Genomic DNA, 24,851 nt, shown 5'->3' with positions numbered 1-24,851 from the left:
TTCCTAGTCAGGGCATATGGTTAGGTTGCAGGCCAGGTCCCCAGCAGGGGGCATGTAAGAGGCAACCACACATTGATGTTTCTCTCTCCTCTCTCCTTCCCTTCCCTTCTCTCTAAAACTAAATAAATAAACTCTTAAAAAAAAATACAGGTTTCTCAATATCTCTAATACTGTACAGGTTATCATAAAATTAAAAAACAAGACAGCAGCTATGAGGTCCTTAACTACCAATCACCTAGACCTACAAGGGCAATCCTAGCTCAGTCAAAAAATGCTGGTCTGGTGCCTTAAAGAGATAATGAAGTACCATTTACAAATAACTAGGAAAGGTATACAAAAATATGCCTAAAACTAAATGCCTAAGTAAAATGCCTAAAAACACAAAATGATTAAAGTAATGATATATTTAAAAATCATATAAAATGGTAAATCTATAAAGATGTTCTGCAGTTAATTATAAGCCTCCAATGGATGTCATTGTTACTTTTTTAAAAATTAGAAAAATCTTCAAAATTGTTAAATTGTTAAGTTCTTTGGCTAGCTATTCTCATATGCCTAGCAAAAATGTAATATTGATTATTACTATTGGATTGGCCAAAAAGTTTGTTTAGTTTATTTCTGTAAGATGGCTGTAGCAGCACTTAGTTGTCTTTAACTTCATCCGAAACAATTTTGTTAAATTGTATTGTGACAGCTGTCATATCAATGTGCACTGAAAAAAAAAACAAACATCAAAATCGGTTAATTTTTGTGTGCTCATTTTAATATTGAAGATGGAAGTATGAACATTTTCAGCATATTATGCTCTTTTATTTCAAGAAAGGTAAAAACATAACTGAGATGCAAAAGAGATTTGTGCAGTGTATGGAGAAGGTGCTGTGACTTATTGAAAATGTCAAAAGTGGTTTTCAAAGTTTTGTCCCAGAGATTTCTTGCTGGATGATGCTCCATGGCTGGGTAGACCAGCCAAAGTTGATAGTGATCAAATCTAAACATTGAGAACAATTAACGTTCATTATACCATGTGGGAGATAGCTGACATACTCAAAATATCCAGATCAATAAAGTTGTTGGTGAAAATGAAAAATGTGTATTTTATTTTACAGAAAAAATTAAATGGACTTTTTGGCCAACCCATACTTTTACTGGGATTATAATTCAAAAGTGGTACAGGAATAGCACTCTAACCTGTTTTTTTTTTAATTAATAATTTTTCAAATATATTTTATTGTTTATGCTATTACAGTGGTTCCATTTTCCCCCTTCACTCCCCTCCACCCTGCACACCCCCTCCCACCCTCATTGCTCCCCTTGAGTTCATGTCCATGTGTCATATATGTAAGTTCTTTGGCTTCTACATTTCCCATAGTATTCCTACCCTCCCCCTGTCTATTTTCTGCCTACCATCTATCCTACTTATTCTCTGTACCTTTTCCCCCTCTCTCCCTCTCCCATTCCCTTGGTGATAACCCTCCATGTGATTCTGTTCCTATTGTTTGCTTAGTTTCTTTTTGCTTTTTTTTTTTTAGGTGGTTGTTAATAATTGTGAGTTTGCTGTCATTTTACTATACATATTTTTTACCTTCTTTTTCTTAGGTAAGTCCCTTTAACATTTCATATAATCAGGGCTTGGTAGGGATGAACTCCTTTAACTTGACTTTATCTGAGAAGCACTTTATCTGCTCTTCCATTCTGAATGACAGCTTTGCTGGATAGAGCAATCTGGGATGTAGGTCCTTGCCTTTCATGACTTGGAATACTTCTTTCCAGCCCCTTCTTGCCTGCAAGATCTCTTTTGAGAAATCAGCTGACAATCTGATGGGAACTTCTTTGGAGGTTACTATCCCCTTATCTCTTGCTGCTTCTAGGATTCTCTCCTTCACTTTTACCTTGGCTAATGTACTTATGATGTGCCTTGGTGTGTTCCTCCTTGGGTCCAACTTCTTTGGGACTCTCTGAGCTTCCTGGACTTCCTGGAAGTCTCTTTCCTTTGCCAGATTGGGGAAGTTCTCCTTTATTATTTGTTCACATAACTTTTCCACTTTTTGCCCTTTTTCTTCCCCTTCTGGTACCCCTATAATTCGGATGTTGGAACATTTAAAGATGTCCTGGAGGTTCGTAAGCCTCTCCTCATTTTTTTGAATTCTTGTTTCTTTATTCTTTTCTGTTTGGTTGTTTCTTTCTTCCTTTTGGTCCACTCCATCGATTTGAGTCCTAGTTTTCTTCCCATCACTATTGGTTCCCTGTGCATTTTCCTTCATTTCACTTAGTGTAGCATTCATTTTTTCATCTAATTTCCGACCAAATTCAATGAATCCTGTGAGTATCCTGATTACCAGGGTTTTGAGCTGTGCATCTGATAGGCTGGCTATCGCTGGGTCACTTACTTGTATTTGCTGCGGAGTTTTGAGATGTTCTTCCATTTGGGCCTTTTTTTTGTCTTCTCATGTCTGTTATGTGTAAGTGGGGGAGCCTTATGTATTCACAAGGGTGGGGCAACCCATGTGGCTGGGTTGTGATGCTGTATGTGGGGGTGGGGTCCGAGAGGAAACGATGGTGCTTGCTCTGCTCTCCGTTGGACTTCAGTCCCTTCCGCCACTTGCCCCAAGCAAACTTGGCCTTTCTGGTGCTAATTCCCATGTGGGTAGGCTTGTGTACGTTCTAGGACCCTGTGGGTCTCTCCAACAAACTCTTGTGAGGGTGGAAGTTTTTCCCAGCACCTCAGCTCCCACAGGTGTTTTCAATCAGTGCCCCAAGGCTCTATTTCCTGGCCCTGGGACTCCAGGTTGTGGGTAGTGCCTTGCTTCACAATTGTGGCCTTGCTGGGTCTGCTGGTTGCCATCCTGTACCCGGGGTCTGCCAGCCACCACCTGTGCACTCAGGGTCCGCCCTCTGCAGTCTTGCGCGCCCAGGATGCGTCGTGTACCCAGTCCCACCGCTTTTTGTGGTGCGACCCCTCCCCGCCCAGTTGCCCGACTCCAACCCTCCTACTGGTCCAGATGAATGTGTCTATTTTAACTCTTTGGTTGTCCGACTTCCATAGAGTTCAATTTTCTGTCAGTTCTGGTTGTTATCTGTTTCTAAATTGTTGTTGTCCCTATCCTGGCTGTGTGAGGAGGCACAGTGTGTCTACCTATGCCTCCATCTTGGCTGGAAGTCCTGTTGTTTCTTCTATGCTAAGTCCTTCTTTGTTTTACTGCCCACAGCTTTAAGAAATTCATCCTCATAGTCCCCTGGGCTAGTGCTGTAAAATCTTTCCCACACAAAGCCAATAACCCACAAACTACCAGCTGGCCCTATGCAGACCCACTCTGGGACAGGTTTCCTGTCTATAATGTTCTTAAATCACTTAGAATATGCCCTGACTTTGAAAATTTAAATACATAGTTGATAAAAACTCTGGGGTTAGGTTTACTTAAGGGATCTCCTATAAACTTGACTATATTTCTATTACCATTTGTTTTATCATTTTGTAAGAAAGCCAAATTTAAATCTACACTACTGTATAAATATTTCCAAATTGTGCATAAGCATTCACAGTGGCTCCTATGACCTTAAGTCAAAGAAAGTATGCATTTCAAGTAAAAATCTAAAACTCACTATACTTTATTATGCTTCAAATACAGAGTAGCAATCTGTTTTTGAAACCACAGTTTCAACTTGCAAAGAATAGTGGCATTTTCCTTATTCTGACAGTTTCATTAAAGTTTACGAAAAGATAAAGGGCTCAGGCTGGAGAACAGTGCTTTCTGTATCTATAACTCTATCAGGGGTGCCCAACCTGCAGCCTATGGGCCGCATGTGCCCCAGGATGGCTGTGAATGCAACCCATCACAAAACTGTAAATTAACTTAAAACATTATTAGTGTTTTGTTGTGATTACGTGTCACAATGTATTTAATGTGTGGCCCAAGACAATTTTTCCAGTGTGCCACAGAGATGCCAAAAGGCTGGACACCTTTGTAGCAATCACTTTTCAACAGAGTAGCTATACTCACATCAATATCCTCTTGTGTAAAAGTTTCTGGATCTTCTCCCATCATGTTGGCTAAATGTCTCTTTCCTAGGTTGAACTCCTCAATCTGCTTTTTAATAAAATCCACTGTGTAGGTTTCACGTCTTAAGGAAGCCACATTTTTCTTTGTTGTTACAACTGTAGTATGTCTTAGCCTTAATATCTAGCAGAAAACATAAAAGGAAAGAAAAGAAAAAATTTACATTAAGCAATTAATGATCTTGTAGACAATGGTCTCTAAAGAAAACAGGATATTCAAACAGTTGTCCTTTTTAGGGTACTCAGATAGAAGAAGTCTGAAAACAAAGTAAAAGCCTGTTAAGAAAGCTGTTAGAATTGTCCCCAACTCAAAAGCTTGCTTTTTAAAGCCTGTGCTTACAAAGTAGTTTAAACTACTAGCATTTTAACACATTAAAAACAAAAATATTTGTAAGAGATATGCCACTTCTTTATCTACTACAAACATCCATATTTGATACCCACCGGTCAGCCTCAGCTAGTTATGATATCTAACACACATGGAATGAAGAGTAACTGTGCCACTCCCTTAAAAGGAGACAGGTACCTGCAGACAGAAACCAGCAAGCAGAAGTGAAAGTAAAGGGACATGTACTTGGAAACAGCACTTTTAGACTACAAGGCACTTACCTTGTTTAGGCTACAAATAGAGCCTATCTTTAAATGCCTTAAAATAAAAGGTGTAGCTTAGTTTAAAACTTTATTACGTGGTCCTTATTTTAAGCTGGCACAACGAAGAAACTGTTTCACTGAATATCAAGACAATTTCTTAGTATTAATTTGGCTCAATATGCTATGTAGAAATAAAGGCTTTCACATCCTTTTAAGCTATCAGTAATGATATCACACTTGCTGCTGTGGGCCCTTTTATGCTGTGGCACTAGGAATATCCCCCCAAAGAACTAATATTTCACCTGCAACAAAAGGAAAAAACTGGAAAAATGTTTCCAAATGACCATTCATTCAGTAGCTGTAGAGAACTAGAACAGATCTTTCTGGTCCTGGCTTTTCTCAAAATTTCAAATCTTGTGGTTCTCAATCTAATCCCTGCCTCAACAATTTTAAAACTCTTAAGCAATATTCAGACTTAGTAACTCATTCATCTCCCTTTCACAAATATAACTATTTCTCTCATACATACCACCATAGCACCTTTCCTCCCCAATCCATTACCTGCTCCTTTGACAATCAAAAGATTCAAATAACTCTATAGTAATTTGTCACCACAGTTACAATAGAAAATGAAAGAAAAAATACAGGACAAATATTAAAATATCCAGTTAATAGCAAAAATTATCTTGTCAAACTCTTTTAAAATAATGATAAAACAGTTTCTTACTACTCTTTGATGAATAAGAAAGGGCAATTTAAAATTCCATGAAACTTTATAGTTCACTTTTCCTCAGGAAAGCAGAGAGGAGTTTCTCTTTATATTGTGGTTCAACAATTATCAATTAGTAGATAACTGACCAGAACTGGCTTATGTACATAGTCAGCCTGCTTTTGTATAGACAGAGCCTGTTTTTACTCCTGCCACCTCTCCCCACAGCTAAGTGCCACTAGCACTAATTCCCCATCCCAATAGTTTTACCATATTGTTTTTACCTTTTCCAGGCTTTTCTTTATGTATATCTTTATGATTCCATATCTTCTTTGAACAATGGAGAAAGTTACTTCCCATATTCAAAGTGAAAATGCCCCAAGAAACATGGCAAAGGTATGAACTTGGGGAAGAAAAAAGCAGCAGTCATAGAGTACAGGTAATTCTACATGTTCCATTGTCAAAACAATGATTCGACTACTGGTTTTGTAAATAACATGACAAATGTTTCTGTACGTAGCAAAAACAATCCATTCATAATATAGGTAAATCCACTATACCTCCCATTAATCATGAGCCACAACCCTGACAAGGTGAAAATGAGTATTCTAGTGATCATGGCTCTATTCACTGAAGTAATGAATTCTAGAGAAAGCTACATCAGGGAGGAAAGTGATGTGTTCAATTTTGGCATGATGAGTTTGAGATGCCTTATGGGCATCTCAGGAGAGGGGCGTAGCAGTATATGAGGCACAGGAGAGATCTGACCTAGAGATATAGTCTGTTAATCTCAGAGGTCATGATATTGACACCATAAGAAGAGGGGAAATGGTAGACTCTGTTAGAATGAGAAACATCTCTTCCATGCAGAGAAGCAAAATAGTTTGTGAGGAAGAGTAGGTGGAAGAGTAAGGTTACTTAGGTCTTTTGGCCACTATTTTGTGAAACAGGACATGAGATGATCTGCAGGGTAAAGAGGGACAGGTTTGATAGACTGCATACATCATATCCAAAGAGTGGTTGTAAAGGATAAACAAAATAATTAAAGAAAAGCAATTTAAAAATTTTAAGTAGTTGTTTATCTGGATGTGAGCAAAGAGAATAATACCAAAGAAAGAGGAATCTATACCTACATACTATTTGTAATATTTTCTTTGTCAATTATCTTTTTGTTCCCTGTATATATCCTCTGTATGTTTCAGTGGTATACTGAATGCACTATTTAGTTCAGGAGAGTTCTATCTAAAGGCAGACTGTACCTTCAGCATTATAAAGTGTTCCATTTATGTGCAGTACTTTTTATCCTGAACTCATTCTGTTGGATAATAATATTGCAACACTTTTAAACTCCCATTTGCATATCACTGCCCATTTTTTTAATTTAAATTGAGTCATTTTAAGTTTTGTTCTCTTGACCCAATCTGAGTTTTTAAAAAAATAGATGAAAATATCCCACATAAATGGGCTTTAATATATATACTGTCTTATTTTTAATCGTATTTATCTTTATATATTTTTATGCTTCCTTTTGTTTTCTTTCTTTTGCTTGCTATATGGTCTGTACTTTTAAAATTTTATCTTTTGACTCTCAGAGGAATCAGCCAAAAGCAATGGGAAGAAACTCTCAGGAGAAACTGGGTCCTAATCAAGGGAACATTCTTTATACCTAAAAAATAGTGGGACATCGTGGCATGTTCCCAGTGTAATTTCAGATTTCCTAGAACAATGCCATGAGCCTCTTAAACCTCTCCTTTCCAAATGGAAGGTTAAGGAGGTTCCCTATCACAGATCAACATGGTTGTCTAAAGCGTAGAGGGGAGCAGATAACTTCTGTTTTCAGTTCCTAAGTCTCCAGAGCAAGGCCTTATGTTGATCATGAAATATCCTAGACTTTGTGTCTGGTGCCATGATTATTTAAGACAGCTGAGGGATGGTATAAGTAAGATTTACTCAGTATGTTTTAAAAGTAAAACAGTCACCTGCCTGTGTAGCTAACTTCACTATAGTAGTTAAAAATATTGTAATTTTGTGCCACTATATTTTAAAGTTTTGTCTTTGTCTAAATATACATTGTTTCTCGTAAAGTTTCTAGTCAGAAAAGCCAACATAGGTGGTAAAAACCTGATTATTTTGTTGATAACTAAAAGTAGTTATCATTCCAAAATACTTTAAAATTTTAAATTTACATTACAAAAAACTTTAGCATTATTTTTAACTTAGTTATTCTGGAAGAGCTAAAGATTTGTGGGAATTGCTTCAGGAATATTTTGTCTAGAATTTCCTTAAACATACTGTTTTGCTCATATTCCCTATTACAGATTTTACCCTGCATTATCTATATTTATATCAGAAGAGTTTTTCCCATAATTTTTAGGAAAACAGAAGAACAATATCCTGTAAAATAAAAATGGTAAAAATGAAAAAAGTTATCTTTTGATCTGGCAATTTAGACAATACACAACCTGCTTTTATTTTACTAGTGATTATCGATATGCCTCATTATCGATAAAATGTTTCCATGTATTTCTCCTACCAGCTTCAGCAATAAAGCCATACCCACTGAATTCTTGCCTACTTATTCTGTTCTTTTTTCAATCACAGTAATTATCTATTATTCTGTCCTCCATATATGTATCAGCCTCTCTTAAGTCTTATATTTTTTTAAGGTGATTGAATTTTGTTTTATTTATTTATTTATTTATTTATTTAAGTCTTATTTCTTGACCCCCTTTTCCTGTTCCATATGATTTTTAAACCTTTACTCCATGTTTTTTTTTCCTTTTTCCACTGCCAATTCTGCAGTCACTCTGAGTTTTTAGCTTTTTATATAATTGATCTATCTTCAAAATTCTTTCCTCAACAGTTTCTTTTAATTATATCTTCTTGTCTTATCCCATTTCATAGAATGTTCTCAGTTCCTTTTTTAAATGTTCCTGATAGTGTGATGTAGTTAAAATTATTCCATTTTGTTGAGTAAATTTATTTTCTAGAATAATTGTATTTTCTTCATCTTCACTGTATATTCTTCATCTCTCTCATTTTCTTCTTTTGTTCCTACATTTTAGCATCATCTCAAATAAAAGAGTTGATTATTGAAAACTTATTTCTTCACTTGATTTAAAATTACTTTTTGTCTGTCTCTATTCTCTGGAGTTGGTGACATGATGTGGCAGCTTCGGTACTTTTAACATAAATGAGACTTTAAAAATATCTGTAAGCCCTGGCTGGTGTGGCCCAGTGGACTGAGTGCCAGCCTGCCAACCAAAGGGTCCCAGGTTCGATTCCTGGTCAGGGCACACACCCGGGTTGCAGGCCAGCTCTTCAGGAGGGAGAATGAAAGAGGCAACTACACATTACTGTTTCTCTCCCTCTTTTTCTCACTTCCTCTCTTTAAAAATGAATAAATAAAAAACACTTTATATCTGTAAAATGTTTACTGTTCATAAAGGGCTTAAAAAAACATGTTCCTAATTTGCTATTTTCCAGACAATTTCTTTAGGATCTTTAGAATCTTTTCAAAGACATTTGTACATACTGCGGAATATGACATTATGGAAATTCATAATTTATTAAAGTTACAAAGCCAGCAAAGCATTGGTATCAGAGTACTGAATATACTTATTAAATGTTATGAATTATTCCTGAAGTGAATTCACACTAAAATATTTACATTCAAAGCAGTCCATTATTCATTAGTGCAAACCACTAAGAAGAGGCTGCATGTGAAACAACCAGACCTTTATCTGAGAACAGTAAAAATTATTGAAGAGAATCTGCTTTGCCACTGTTAAGTACAATTCCTAATAAACTTTCCTGCAGGTTCTATTTCCCACTGAGAAGCTATGACAGAGAATTTTCTTCAGATTTTGTTTTTATGGAATTGTATAACTATAATTTGACAGATATGTTTCTTTTCAAAGATAATTAGTGGGTCAGACAACTATAATTTCAAGCAAGCAGGTTGCCAAAGAAGCAGACATATCCTGACATAGCGGTGATATTCCAAATTTGGCCAAATGCCAATGCTACACACCCACCACTTTACAGGCATTAACAGAAGTATCAAGGAGTTTCCTTTTGTTCAACTGGATAAAAATGGAACACAAAGAATCTGCTGCTAATGCGAATAAAAAGGAAAAAATAGTTTGAGGAATAAAGGGTTAAGAAAGATATGAGATTAGAGAAAATGTAGATAAATACAGGACATTACAGCTTCCAGGAGCCCATACAATGAGAGATTAGAACCGCAATGTTTTTACAATAAAACCAAAATATACAAGGGCTAAGCCACCAAACATCATTGATCATTTTTCTATGGCAGATAGTGCAATTCAACAAGGGCATATTAACTCAGTAAAAATGGAAAGTTTAGGAGAGGGGAAGATGGCGGCTTTACGCAGCGTTTTTCTCGGCTTCTGTGAAGAGGGGGGAAACTCGCGGATCGGTGGAGAGGTGGAGCAAGTGGGCTGGGTTGCTGAATCACTTTTGAAAGCAGGACATCAGAAATTATTGCATTCACTGGAAAACCAGATGGTAAGGAGTCTGATACAGGACAAAAGGGGCCCAGGGATCAGCGTCCGCAGACCCCAGGCCCGCCCGGTGCTCCAGGGTCTGCCCCAGGGCTCCCGGGAGAGGGAAACCGCTGCTCCCTCCCTCCCCTGAATATGGGGGTGAGCAACTCCAGGGGAGAACGGGTTGCTAGAAGGAACAGATTGGCCAGTTGGACTGACAAAAAAAATCGCCCAGGGAATATGGACACCTGCCCAGAGACCGAGGAGAAGTGAGGGCCTCTAGCCGACAGGACCAGGGGCATCTCTAGCCCGGTGGAAGTGCAGATCGGCAGAGAGCACGAGCCGGCCGTGCTCGGCTCGAGCCCCATAGGGAGGCCGGAATCGCGCGCTGCGATCCCAGGAGGGACGTGCTGCTGGGTGCGTTCCTGCAGTGGTGGCTCAGAGATTTCCAGCCAGCCTGACCAGGGGAGTCGGGAAAGGCGCCAACATCCGGTTGGAGAGTGGTTCAGCGGGGAACACGGAGCTGGAAACAGCTGGGCTCGCGCACCGCAGTCGGGAAGACTGACTCTCGCGCGCCACTGTTTTTGGGAGCGCCCAGGGTACCTGACAGACTTGCTGAGATCTGGTTGTGAGAGAGAGAAGCATTTCAAAGGCCCCACAGCCAACTGAAGTTAGCAAGATCAGAAAAACTGGTCTGGCCAGTTAGAAACCAACAAGAGGTTTTTTTTTGTTTGTTTGTTTGGTTTATTTATTTATTTATTTATTTTTGGTTTTGTTTGGTTTTGTTTGGTTTCTCTGGCTGTTATTGGTTGATTGATTTTATCTTGTGTTTTATTTGACCTTTTTTTTTCAATTCTTATTATTTTTATCTCGCAATCCCTTATGTTTCTCTTCCATTCAACCTAATATTATACTTTCCTGTCCAAATTTATCTCTCCTGCAACACATCTTCTGCTTTTCTTTCCTTTTTTTTTAATCTTGCAAGTTACTGTAAATTTGTATTATCTTTTTCTCACTTTTCTCACATTTTTTTATTTTAATAATATTTTGGTATTCTTTTTCTTTCTGTATAATCTTCTTTGCTTGGCTGGTTATACTGTCATTTCATAGGTTCCCCCTGGTATCTCAGTCACAAGGTGTTGATAAGTTACTATCCTTCATCTGTGTTCCATTAATACACCTCTCAAGGTTCTATACTCTTTATTCTTGTTATCCAGACCTCATCGATTCTGCCACAAGACTGTCACTTTACTATTACTCCTAGTAAGACCTAGTCTATACAATTGTAAATGCTTCTCAATACCCCTACCTGATCTCAGCCCACTTTGCAATTTTCTGAACTATACTATTGTGGGGGTTGTCTCTATTCTTTTACTCACTACTTCTGTATACTAATCTTTATTCCAACCCTACCTTAGAATCTGACCTCCCATAGCCTCATAGCTTTCTAGATCCAACTAACAATCCTCTCGTCCCCAATAAGAGTCTTACCTTCCTTCCATCCTTTCTAAAATGTGGATAGTGGGGTGGAGGATCACGGTTAACACTATAAGGAGCCAAAGGATAACCCATCTCTTCTCTACTGGCTGCTAAAGTAAATATCATACTATACTGTCTTGCTGTTTTAAACCATTTTGCCTTACTCCTCCAACTGATCCCAAAAAAGAGTAGGGGGAAGCTGTGAATACCAGGATACACGAAGGAGATTGCACCACTGAAACACACAAATATTCTACCACAGAAGTTCACACCATAATTACAGGGAATCAGAACAGTTCAAATTAACAAACAAGAAGAACAAAGAAGAAACCCACGAACAATGAGAAAACAAAGAAACAACCCCCAACTGAAGGGAAAGGAGGAAGCCTCAGGAAAAATGCTAAATGAAATAGAGGCAACTCAACTATCAGATAGTGAGTTCAAAACAATGATTACCAGGAAGTTCAATGAACTCACAATGAGCTTTCAGAAATTAGAGGGAAACTACATCAATCTCACTGCAAACTATATAAACATGAAAAAAGGAAATAGAAACTCTCAACAAAGGTCAATAGGAAATGAAGAATACAATTTCTGAACTGAAGAACACAGTAGAAGGAATGAAAAGCAGGATTGATGAAGCAGAAGATTGGATTAGTGAGCTGGAGGACAAAGTAGAAAACAGCATCCAGAAAGAGCAAGAAAAGGAAAAGAGGCTCAGAAAGAATGAAGAGGGATTAAGAGAAATGCAAGACAATATGAAACGCAATAATATCCGTATAATAGGGATACCAGAAGGAGAAGAAGAAGAGCAAGAGATCGAAAACCTACTTGAACAAGTAATGAAGGAGAACTTCCCTAATTTGATGAGAGAAAAAGTCACACAAATCCAGGAAACACAGAGAGTCCCAATCAAGAGGAACCCAAAGAGACCCACCTCAAGGCACATCATAATTAAAATGACAAAATTTCAAGACAAAGAGAGAATCTTAAAGGCAGCAAGGGAGAAGAAGGAAGTAACATACAAGGGAGCCCCAATAAGGCTAACAGCTGACTTCTCAATGGAAACACTTCAAGCCAGAAGAGAATGGCAAGAAATACTTCAGGTAATGAGAACCAGAGGTCTGCAACCAAGGCTACTATATCCAGCAAGGCTCTCGATCAAGATAGAAGGCCAAATAAGAAGCTTCCCAGACAAAAGAAGTCTAAAAGAATACACCTCGACCAAACCAGCTCTGCAAGAGATTCTAAAAGTACTGCTTTAAGGAGGAGGGAAGGGGGGGGGGAACACACGTACATAAAAGACAATGAATAAGTACCTATCAATAATAACCTTAAATGTCAATGGATAAATGCTCCAATCAAAAGACATAGAATAGCTGATTGGATAAGAAAAAATGACCCACATATCTGCTATCTACAAGAGACCCACATCAGGATAAAAGGCCTGCACAGGCTGAAAGTGAAGGGCTGTAAACAAATCTTCCAAGCAAATGGACAGGAAAAAAAAGCTGGGGTAGCAATACTCATATCAGACAAAATAGACTTCCAAAAAAGGGCCATAAAGAGAGACCCAGAAGGTCACTTCATAATACTCAAGGGAAGAATCCATCAAGAAGACATAAATATTGTAAATATATATGCACCCAACATAGGAGCACCGAAATGCATAAAGAAAATCTTACAGGACTTCAAGAAAGATATGGACAGCAACACAATTATAGTGGGAGATTTTAACACCCCCACTATCAAAAATGGACAGATCTTCTAAACAAAATATCAACAAAGATATTGTGGCATTGAACAATACCCTTGATGAAATGGACTTTACTGATATATACAGAGCCCTCCAACCAAAAGAAGCTAAATAAACATTCTTTTCAAATGTACACAGAACATTTTCAAAGATTGACCACATGATAGGACACAAAACAAGCCTCCAGAATTTCAAGAAAATTGAAATCATACCAAGCATTTTCTCAGACCACAAGGGACTGAAGCTAGAAACCAAAACCCAGGAAAAAAACCAAAAACACTCAAAATCATGGAGATTAAATAGCATGCTATTAAACAATGAATGGGTCAAGAATGATATTAGGGAAGAAATCAAAATGTTTCTGGAAACAAATGAAAACGAACTCACAACAACCCAAAACTTATGGGACACAGCCAAGGCAGTCCTGAGAGGGAAGTTCATAGCCATACAGGCCCACCTAAAAAGGTTAGAAACATTCCAAACAAACAACCTAACCCTATGTCTACAAGAACTCGAAGAACAACAACAAAGACAGCCCAGAGCAAGCAGAAGGAAGGAAATAACCAAGATCAGAGCAGAATTAAATGACATAGAGACTAAAAGCACAATTCTAAGGATCAATGAATCCAAGAGCTGGTTCTTTGAAAAGATAAACAAAATCGACAAGCCTTTAAGCAGACTCATCAAGAAAAAAAGGGAGAAGACCCAAATAAACACAATCAGAAATGAAAGAGGAGAGATTACAACAGATACCACAGAAATACAAAAGATTGTAAGAAATTACTACAAAGAGCTGTATGCCAAGAAATTTGAAAACCTAGATGAAATGGACAACTTTCTAGAAAAACATAATCTTCCAAAACTCAATGAAAAAGAAGCAGAAAGCCTGAACAGACCAATAACAACAGAAGAAACTGAAGCAGTAATCAAAAAACTCCCAACACACAAAAGCCCTGGACCAGATGGTTTCACAGGAGAATTCTACAAAGCATTTAAGGAAGAGCTAACCCCCATCCTTCACAGACTATTCCAAAAAATCCAAAAAGATGAGAGTCTCCGAAACTCTTTTTATGAGGCCAACATCATCCTAATTCCAAAACCAAATAAAGACACAACAAAGAAAGAAAACTTCAGGCCAATATCACTGATGAACATTGAAGCTAAAATCCTCAACAAAATACTGGCAAACCGCATCCAACAATACATTAAAAAGATTATACACCATGACCAAATGGGATTCATTCCAGGGATGCAAGGATGGTTCAATATTCGCAAGTCAGTAAATGTAATACATCACATAAACAAAAGCAAAGACAAAAACCACATGATCATATCAATAGATGCAGAAAAAGGCATTTGATAAGGTACAGCACCCATTCATGATAAAAACACTCGGCAAAGTGGGAATAGAGGGAGCATTCCTCAACATAATAAAGGCCATATATGAGAGACCTACAGCCAACATCATACTCAATGGGCAAAAATTAATATCTTTTCCACTAAGATCAGGAACAAGACAAGGCTGTCCACTTTTACCACTTCTATTCGATATAGTACTGGAAGTATTAGCCACAGCAATCAGACAAGAAAAAGAAATAAAAGGCATTCAAATCGGAAAGGAGGAAACAAAACTGTCACTGTTTGCAGATGACATGATAGTATACATAGAAAATCCTATAGACTCTACCAAAAAACTGCTTGACCTAATAAATGAATTTGGCAAAAGAGCGGGATACAAAGTCAATATCCAGAATTCAAAGGCATTTCTGTACACCAACAATGAAACAGCAGAAGCAGAGATCAAGGAAAAAATCCCATTTGAAACAGCAAAAAGAAAAATAAAATATCTAGGAATAAACCTAACCAAAGAGGTAAAAGACCTGTATTCAGAAAACTACACAACACTGAAGAAAGAAATCAAGGAAGACACAAACAAATGGAAACATATACTGTGTTCATGGATTGGAAGAATTAATATCATCAAAATGTCCATACTACCCAAAGCAATTTACACATTCAATGCAATTCCTATTAAAGTACCAATGGCATATTTCACAGACATAGAACAAACACTTCAAAAAATTTATATGGAATTATAAACGACCCCGAATAGCTGCTGCAATTTTTGAGAAAGAAGAGTAAAGTAGGAGGGATCACAATACCTGACACTAAACTATATTACAAGGCTACTGTAATCAAAACAGCCTGGTACTGGCATAAAAACAGGCACATAGACCAATGGAACAGAACAGAGAGCCCAGAAATAAACCCAAGTCTCTATGGTCAATTAATATTTGACAAAGGAGGCAGCAACATAAAATGGAGTAAAAATAGCCTCTTCAACAAATGGTGTTGGGAGAACTGGACAGCCACGTGCAAAAAAATGAAACTTGAGCACCAACTTACACTATATACAAAAATAAATTCAAGGTGGATAAAAGACTTAAATATAAAATGTGACACCATTGAAGTCCTAGAGGAGAACGTAGGTAGGAAAATCTCAGATATTTCACGAAGAAACTTTTTTACTGATGTGTCCCCTAGAGCAAGGGACATAAAGGAAAGAATAAACAAATGGGACCTCATCAAAATTAAAAGCTTCTGCACAGCTAAAGAAAACAGTATCAAAATTAAAAGAGAACCAACTGTATGGGAAAACATATTTGCCAATGACACCTCAGACAAGGGTTTAATCTCCAAAATATAGAGAGAACTTACACGACTGCACTCTAAGAAGACAGGGAATCCAATTAAAAAGTGGGCAAAGGACTTGAACAGACACTTCTCCAACGAGGACATACAGAAAATCCAAAGACACATGAAACGATGTTCAATATCACTAGCTATCAGAGAGATGCAAATTAAAACCACAATGAGATACCACTTCACACCAGACAGAATGGCCATCATAAACAAAGCAACAAACAACAAGTGTTGGAGAGGTTGTGGAGAAAAGGGGGTCCCTAGTGCACTGCTGGTGGGACTGCAGACTGGTACAACCACTATGGAAAGCAGTATGGAACTTCCTCAGAAAACTAAAAATGGATCTGCCTTTTGACCCTGAAATTCCACTGCTGGGACTCTATCCTAAGAATACTAAAACACCAATTCAAAAGAACCTATGCATCCCAATGTTCATAGCAGCACAATTTACAATAGCTAGATGCTGGAAGCAACCAAGATGCCCATCAGTAAATGAATGGATCAAAAAACTATGGTACATTTACACAATGGAATTCTATGCAGCAGAAAGAAAGAAGGAGCTCCTTCCCTTTGCAACAGCTTGGATGGAGCTGGAAAACATTATGCTAAGCGAAACAAGCCAGGCAGTGAAAGACAAATACCATATGATCTCACCTTTAACAGGAACCTAAATAACAAAACAAAGAAACAAGCAAAATATAACCAAAGACACTGAAATAGAGGACAGGCTGAGGGTGACCGGAGGGGAGAGAAGAGGGAATTTAAGAGGACAGTGGGAAGGGTTCACAGGAACAAACTTAAAGGACACATGGTCATAGACTAAGGGGAGGGTGGTAATGGGAGGGAAGTGGGGAGGGTGGGAGGGGGGACTGGATTGGGAGTAAAAGGAGAAAACTGTATTTGAACAATGATTAAAAAAATAATAAAAAAATGGAAAGTTTAAGCACTAAGAAAGTGCTTAGTAGCAAATAAAGTTAAGAGGACATATTATCAAGATTTTGTTGCAATACCTTTCAAAATAGAAGTTGGTCTGCTGCTTTTCCTTATAAGTCATAAATACTGCAGAAAGCTAAATTAGTATTCCTAAATTAAATGTATTGATATATGATTTAAGAATTCATGGGTGACCTTTGTAGTACACCATGACTATAAACTGTTAATAATATACATAATAATCTAATTTGTGAGAGATAAAAACATTCAAGTTCCTTAGCATGGCAAAACAGACCATTACCTGAACACTGTCAAACTTTCCAATCCCATCTCTCACCAATTATCATAGTGATTAGAACTGCTATAACCAATTATTTGTTGTTACTGGAACCCAGTGACTCTGTACATTTCTGTCCCTTGTGTACCTGTTATATCTTCCTAGAAGAAAATATCTTTTTTTCACATAACTCCTAATTGCTCCTACAGACTCTGCCATCACTTCCTCTGAGCAGCCGTCCAGCATTCCACACATTACAACTCCTCTGAATTATGCATTGTACTTCTGTGCTCTTCTGTATTTACCCCTGTTAATCTCATAGTCCATTGTATACAGATCCCTGATAGTCATGGGTTTATAATCTGAAAAGTTGGCCATTCACAAGCAAAATACCTTCTTCCACTCAAATTTGGGACAATCAGATATTTGCAGTTATATTTCAGTATTAATATGAAACATGTGCCACAAGACTGGTAGGCAAGGGGAAATCTGCTGTGGAGGGTCCCAGCTGAGTGCCCAAAAGTTATTGCTTAACAAAACTTGTTTCTTTTCCCTTGTTGCATCAGTGTTTCTCACTGTGACCCACAGTAACATTTACTGTTTATATCATCACCTACTACTCTTACACATACAAACAAAATGCAAAAATACTCACTCTGTATGAGATGCACTTTATTATTATTCTAATTCTCCATGCTCCCTTCATTAAGTTGTCTGTAATCTCTAAAGGAATTTCATAAATAATGGGTTTTGGCTGCCCCCCCCCAACTCCCTCAAATACAAGTGTGTTTTAGCCACTCACAAAAATGTTGTTTTATGAAACATGGCCCTTGAGAGAAATATAACTATGTATTAAGGTTGGAGATGGAAGTGAAAAAGCATTAATATTTAAGAATCCTTAAAGGTCTGATTGGGTCACTTAAGACTTTCACTTATATCTGAACTGTATCTCATTTGGTTAAACATGTGCTGTGAAATTTGGGATTGCTAAGGATTGATACTGCCTGGTAATTATTTATTTCACTATGATTTGTTTGCTTCACTATGATTTGTTTGCTTTACTTGTCTGGCTCAAGTAAATTGTTCAGTAAACATATGCCATATGGATAAAAAAAACTTTATTTCAAGAATGGTAAGGGAGATGAAAATTACAGTAACAAGAAGAAATTGTTTTTCACCCATCTGACTGGGTGATAGTATTTGACTTCACAATATTTGGTAATGCTGATCATTTTCCCTCCTTGAACATTTTCCTGTTTTCCATGACCCCACCCACTCTGTTTGTTCCCTTGTGCTCATTCTCAGTCTTTTGGGGGCTCTTTTTCCTTGACTGTTTGTCCTTCAGGGCTCTGTCCCTCTGCTTACTCCTCACTCAGTACAACCTCCCCTAAGTGATCTAATTCATTTCCAAGGCCTCAATTACCACCTACAAGGTAACTCGGGACTTGTAAATCAGTTATCTTCTTAAACAAGACTTTCTTATCTATGGGCCTACTGGAAATCTCCACTTGGACATCCCACAGATGCCTAAAATACAATTATATCCAAAACTAAACTCGTTTTCTTCCCTCTCAAATAGGTTCCTCTTTTTGAGATCCCATGTCAGAGAATGGCATCATCCTACCGTCTTCCCACTACCTTCAGGATTAAATGAAATGCTCAGGGTCTGGTCCCCATCGCTCCACAAAGTTTTGGGAAAATTAAAACAGAAACTGCACAGATAGAAGACACTTTAAAAGTCACTATCTATCTTCTCCACTGTGTGACTTTCCACGCTAAGTGTCTAGGCCACTGCAAAAGTCCAGGTCTCAATCACCTCCTGTGGAGCGGCCCCGCTCGCTCCAGGACGGCTCAGGCGGGTAGGATTGCACCTAACACCACACCTACGCAGGGACTCCTGGCAGCCAGTCAAGAAATGGGTCGTTCTAGTCCCTCCTGCACCCTGCGAACCCCCGCAACAACCTCCAGAGTGGCCGCTAAAAACCAATACCCACCTCTTCTCTCCCAACCTCACAACTCTACTAAGTACGTGAAACCCTAAGGGTCCCTATATGAGGACAGGCGAGACAGCAGGGGAAGGTGGCGGCGCCTGCTCCATATCCTTGCGCTACAGGAACCAGCTCTTCCACTTCTCCCAGGCCTTACCTGGGATCCGGGAACTGTTTGCAGCTCTGCAGCTGCGGCTTTCCAGAGGACTTGCCTACGAGCCAAGTTAACCCTGCCCCCAAGAAAGAGCCGACAGGAAAGTGCAGTACAGTAGAACACACAGGAGGCCGCCATCTTGGTTGTGGAAAGCCAACGCAAGAAGGCGGACAGGCGGGGCCTGGAGACTGCGCAGGCGCTAGTGGGCCGGGCTCCCGAGGTCTGGAAGCTCTAGCCAGAAGTTTGAAACAGGGGGAGGGTACAGTGGTCCGAGGTGGCTGATAGGACGTGTGAGCCTGTGGGGCGTGTCCGACTCCACCCTCTGGCCCTCAGTGACAGCCTGCTGGAGAGGTAGTGCCTCTTGGCCGCTTTCCTCCTCTGCGCCTCTTGAGTTAAGTCGTTCTCTAGTTCCCCTTGTTACTGACTTCACGTGTCTCTTCAACCCAACCTTTTCTTCCCTTCACTACTGCCGTACCTTCTTTACCTGGCTCACCCTGGGCAAGGGTACCTGCGCAGCCCTCTAGCACCTCCCTCTCCATTCTGTTTGCCCCACTCTGGGGCAATCCTCTCTTCCTCACACGAGACTACCTCTCTGCTTTCCTATCACGGGTTTTCCCTCCTCTCTTCCTTTCCACATTTTTCAGGGTCCAGGGTCTCCACCGACCTCCAGTAACTGCTAAACCAGTAGCTTCCAAGCATTCATTATTGCTTTGTTTTTTTTTAATTTTATTTATTTTAGGGGGGCAAGGGAGAGAGAATGAAAGAGAGAGAAACATCCACGTGAGAGAGAAGCATCCATAGATCGGTGGCCTTTCTCATGTGCCTAACTGGGAACTGAGCCTTGCAACCCAGGCATGTGCCCTGACTGAGAATTCAACCAGCGACCTTTTACTTGACAGAATGACGCCCAACCAACTGAGCCACACTGGTTAGGGTTTAGGATATTTTATAACTGTACAATGCTAACAGGGTAAACCAAAAACCCCGTATGGGCAAAATGCTGTCTTAGCTTATCTTTGCACATCACTCCCTGTAGTGGTAGTACTAAGCCTTACTTGAAACTCAGTCAGAACTAAATAAATACGTGTTAAATAGAGATGAGTATGCTTTGCCTTCTGAGACTTGTGTCCTTCTGACAGTAACTCCCAGGTTGCTTCACATGGGATACATGTTAAATGAAGTGGTAAAGAGCTGTGAAAGGATTTCTGAACATTTAGATTTGCAGGGTCAATAAAATGAAAACACAAGCATACTCAGAAAATCTGAGCTTTGTACAAAGTTTTCAGACAAATAAATGCCATGTACTATCACCATCATTTCTTAAAACACAGACCATTTTAACATTAAAAAGGTAGAACTAACATAATCTCAGAATAAAGAGCAATACTTCAAATGGATGCATTTAGTTGTACATAAAGCTTACTCTGTTGTTTTCTGTTATTGCCTTTTAGGCTAGTGAAGCTTTTGTCAGAAATTGGCAGAAGTCCATGACCTAGCATTAGGGAACCAAACTTTATAGGTTATTAAAAATAACTCCTATATATTGTAAAAAAATTATTTTAACTTAATTGTGGAAATTTAACCAAGTAAAAAACAATCAAATAAGTCTGTAAAGCAGAATTTATACCAATTTTATTTAACTGGAAACTAACATTTATTTAAATGGTAAGTCAACAGGAGCAAGAAGTGGTTTGACAACCCTAGTAACAGATTTCTCAAGTGTGGGATGGACAGGTAGAGGAACCTGGCTATCATTCAGGAAACTGAGCATATTAGCTCTGAGAAGATCAGTGACTGCACCTTCTAGCTCAACAGGACCCTTGAACAGATTAGCAAGTGATCTCCTTCCAACTTAGCTCCCTTCCTCCGTTAGTTGCCCAGCAGAGGTAATAATGCTGCATGCACTCCTCCAGAAGCTCCATTTTGTCCAGGAATTCAAGGGGTCCGATTCTACTGTACAAATCCATCATATTCATGGCAGATGCTGCTTCCCCCCCATTTAATGGGAACCATATTTTCTGAGGTTTCCACCCCCACCAGGTCACATTGTCATTTCTGCTGGTTTTCAGTCACGATCTGCTCAAACCAGTCATCCATGTCCATCTGTTTGTAGTTATGAAAGTGGCAGTCCTCAAACTGTTGGCTGCCCACCTGATTAGGTTTGCAGACTACTCTGGAGTCTTGTAGACCAGCACATAATCAGTTATCACACGTGTCACAATTGTGTTTTCATGTTACTTTTCTTTAGTTTCCCTTCTAGTTAAGATAAATCTTGAAGATCTGCTCCAATTAAGGCATATCTCTTTGAATCTGTGTGTCCATCAATTTAAAATGTGTCCTCTGAATGTAATTCTAATATGGGTTTTGATAGGAGAGGCTTGAATTTGGTGGTGTATAGCTTTCTTGTAACTATCAATAGAAAGTCAATTTCAAAATATTTACTTGACAGAAGATCTTTATTCTTAAATATTCAGGAGGTGGTATCAATCCCAGCCCCAAGTTTTAAAGTGTGACAATGACATTCTGTCAATTGACTGATGCCATGGACTTGAGCAAAATATCCTCTGTTAATTTCTGGGGCCTTTCTCTTTTAGACAGACAGTCTCACAAGACGCTGGATGTAAGGATCATCCCAGTAGCCAATGCTCACTGCAAACCTGTTGCATGTAGAAACATCTTCACAGGTGCTGGCACCCCTTCTTTACTTGTTTTGGTCAAGGAAGAAGAATGGGAGTTGAAAATGGGCCTCCCCAGGTTTGTGGCTATGGGTGTGCAGGTTCTGGGGCTCTTGTGCCCACTTGAAACATAGGAGCAAGGTTGACAGCCACTGGGGGAATGCTATACCATTTTAAAAATAAGTATGTTGGAACATATAAGAACTATGTAAGTACTGAAATTAGGTTAGGAATTGTGGAGGTTTTATTCTTTTTTTCCTCTAAAATTCATCTTGCAGACTTTTATTGTATTACAGAAAAGCAAATGTGATACATTTCCCACTTGTAGGGGTAACACCTGGACTGCTGCATTAAATTTTCTGTGTAGCTTGAGTTTGGGAACAAATACACCATTATAGGTTGACATTGGGTACATAATTTGTAGACAGAGGGAATGATTAGAATCAGGAATGTGCTGATAAACATTTAAACAGATCTGTATTTTACCAAACACCTACAGTTTAGATTCATTTCATTGTTCTCTCATAAACTGAGCACCTATTATGGCATAAGTATCAAGCACCCTAGGTATCATGATCATCCAGTTCCTCATCAAGTCCCAAAAGTCCAATATGGTGCAGTCACATCTAATATAAGGGTCTGGTTCTAAAGTCAGATTGTAAGGTAAACATAAAAAGGAACAAAATGTTGGGCTAACAACAAATGTTGCTAAGATGTGAGATAGCAGGAACTATTAGATGCTGCTGGTGGGAGTATATGTTGGCACAGCCCTCTTGAAATCAACCTAATCAATGATCTAAAGTTAAGACGGGTACACCCTACAATCCGTCAATTATATTCCTAGGTATATACCCTGTAGAAATTTTTGCACAGTGTACATGGAGACATATAGAAGACTTTTTGTAACAGCAACTATCTATCTATTTGGTGAGAGGATGGATGGATAGGAGCACCATAAAGAAATGGCAATGAATGAACCACAACTACTTGTATGAACATGGATGAGTTTCACCAAGAGGAGGGAAAACACTCACATATACTTACATAGCATGATTCCATTTACATAATGTTTAAAACCCAGCAAAACTAAACAAGACATTGTTTAAGGGTTTATTTATATGTAGTAAAACAATAAAGAAAAAGAATGAGAACCCCAAACTTCAGGATACTTAATATCCAGGGAGGAGGATATTTATATCTATGAGCAAGGAACACAGAAGCAGCATCAATCCCCCTGCCAGTGCTGCTATCTTTAGATGACCAGTGAACACAGAGGTTCTTGTTTTATTGTTATTGTGGAATTCCTAAACAAATGTTATAGATACATATAACAGGAAGAGTTCGTTTGCATCTTCCATCCCACTCTGACTCCCACTGAAAGATGTGGCAAGCTATGGCAAGCCATGGCTGTAGAGTAAATTGGTACAATTGTTATTTCTTTTTCCTGTGTTTCTCATTTCTTCTTTTCTCCTCTGTTCTTTATTATCTTTTATTTATCCCCTACTTGAGAGGACTGGTTTGTTTCAGTCTGGCAAATGTGACTCAGCTCTGTATGGAAAACCTACAGAAGCAAAGTGGTGGGCAGGAGCCAGACCTTCAAACCAAGTTTTCCCATGGGAATCAGGCCTAGAAAATGCATACTGACTGTTATGGCTTGCCCTAGTTAAAACTCCATCACCCTGGTCTAAAACAGCAAACATGTATTGTCTATCTTCAAGGTAATTTCCAAAGCCTGTGTGAATTCTCCCAAAGACAGAGCTAATCAGCTCATCGCCATTCCCCTCTGCATGTTATTTTCATTTCCTTGATTGTACCTAAAATATAGACAATAATATTCTATGTAATAGATAATAAATCTTTCTCTGATGTAAGACCTGAGAAAAACAATAAAAGCCTGTCTAGGCAAGGGTCAGGGCGCTCTCCTTTTGAAAGAGTGGCCCAGGCATTCACAGGCACTCTCCCCTTGAGAGAGTAGTCATGCTGTCCCCTTTTTCTCCACAGGATTGCTGTCTCCTGTGCATTTATTTTCTCTTTTAGCCACAACAGGCGGACTCTGCTGGCTGGTGTCTGCCACACTTACTCTCTCTCTCTCTCTCTTTTCCTACCAGTTCAATAGCTTAAATGCTGAATGATGTAGTCCTCATAAAATAAACACACACACACACACACACACACACACACACACACACACACACCCCTTTAAAGGTTTCCTAGAAAACATCTCTGTATCTTCAGAGTTTTGTGGATCAATATAAAAAAAAAAAACCTTAGCCTAGAAATAACAAAAAGGCTTCATGGACTTCACAGGTAACTGAGATCCTCAGAGAAATTTGATCAAAGATGACCCAACACAGTGTGGTTCATGCAAAATGCCATAAATGTGGATTTAAAAAAAAAAACACTGTTAGCTGAGCCCTGCCATACACTCACTCTTTGACACTTAATGGTTCCTTTAGTTGATGGAAAAGCTTACTTTTCCATCAGTGTAAGGGTTCTAGGAGTGGGGGTTAGACCAGAGGTTCTCAAAAGTGCCATCCCTGCAGTAGGGGCATCAGCATTATCTGACTGAATTGTGGGTTGAATTGTGTCACCCCAAATATCATAATGTGACCTTATTTGGAATAAGGTCTTTACAGAAGTAATTGGGTTAAAATGGGGTCATTAGGGCTGGTCCTAATTCAATATGACAATAGTACTTGTAATAAAAGGACATTTGCATGTAGACACAGGCATGTACAGAGGGAAACAATGTAAAGACACAGAGAGAAGATGGGCATTTACAAGCCATGGACCACCTGAGGTCACCAGAAGCAAAAAGCTGGAAAGAAAGCAAAGAAAGAGAGCTGGAATAAATTCTGCCTTATAAGCCTCAGGAGAAACCAACTCTATTGATAAGTTGATCAACCTTCCAGCCCCTACAACTGTGAGACAATAAGTTTGTTGTTTAAGCCCTCTGGTTTATGGGATTTTTCCTAAAGCAGTATTAGTATAGTACACGCAGTGTATTGGTTGTAAAATGTA

The 24,851-nt window shown here is 38.8% G+C and overlaps 1 protein-coding gene and 1 pseudogene across 1 annotated transcript in view; both read right to left on the bottom strand.

The window, feature by feature from the left end:
• MRPS9 (mitochondrial ribosomal protein S9) overlaps nucleotides 1–19,315 on the bottom strand; it is a 61,044-nt gene extending 41,729 nt beyond the window's left edge. The window contains exons 1-2 of the mRNA XM_045828445.1: nucleotides 19,159–19,315; nucleotides 3,999–4,178 (exon numbers count right to left, since the gene is read on the bottom strand). Of these exons, the coding sequence (XP_045684401.1) occupies nucleotides 3,999–4,178; nucleotides 19,159–19,293 (315 nt within the window). The 5' untranslated portion in view covers nucleotides 19,294–19,315. The remainder of the gene's footprint in view (nucleotides 1–3,998; nucleotides 4,179–19,158) is intronic.
• Nucleotides 19,316–20,984: 1,669 nt separating this feature from the next.
• LOC123811257 overlaps nucleotides 20,985–24,851 on the bottom strand; it is a 115,782-nt pseudogene continuing 111,915 nt past the window's right edge.

This window comes from Phyllostomus hastatus, unplaced genomic scaffold (assembly GCF_019186645.2).
Source record: "Phyllostomus hastatus isolate PE091 unplaced genomic scaffold, TTU_PhHast_1.1 phas_scaffold_78, whole genome shotgun sequence".
Lineage (NCBI taxonomy): Eukaryota > Metazoa > Chordata > Mammalia > Chiroptera > Phyllostomidae > Phyllostomus > Phyllostomus hastatus.
The sequence above is the reverse complement of the archived record's forward strand: the minus strand, read 5'-3'. Positions and strand labels throughout refer to the sequence as shown.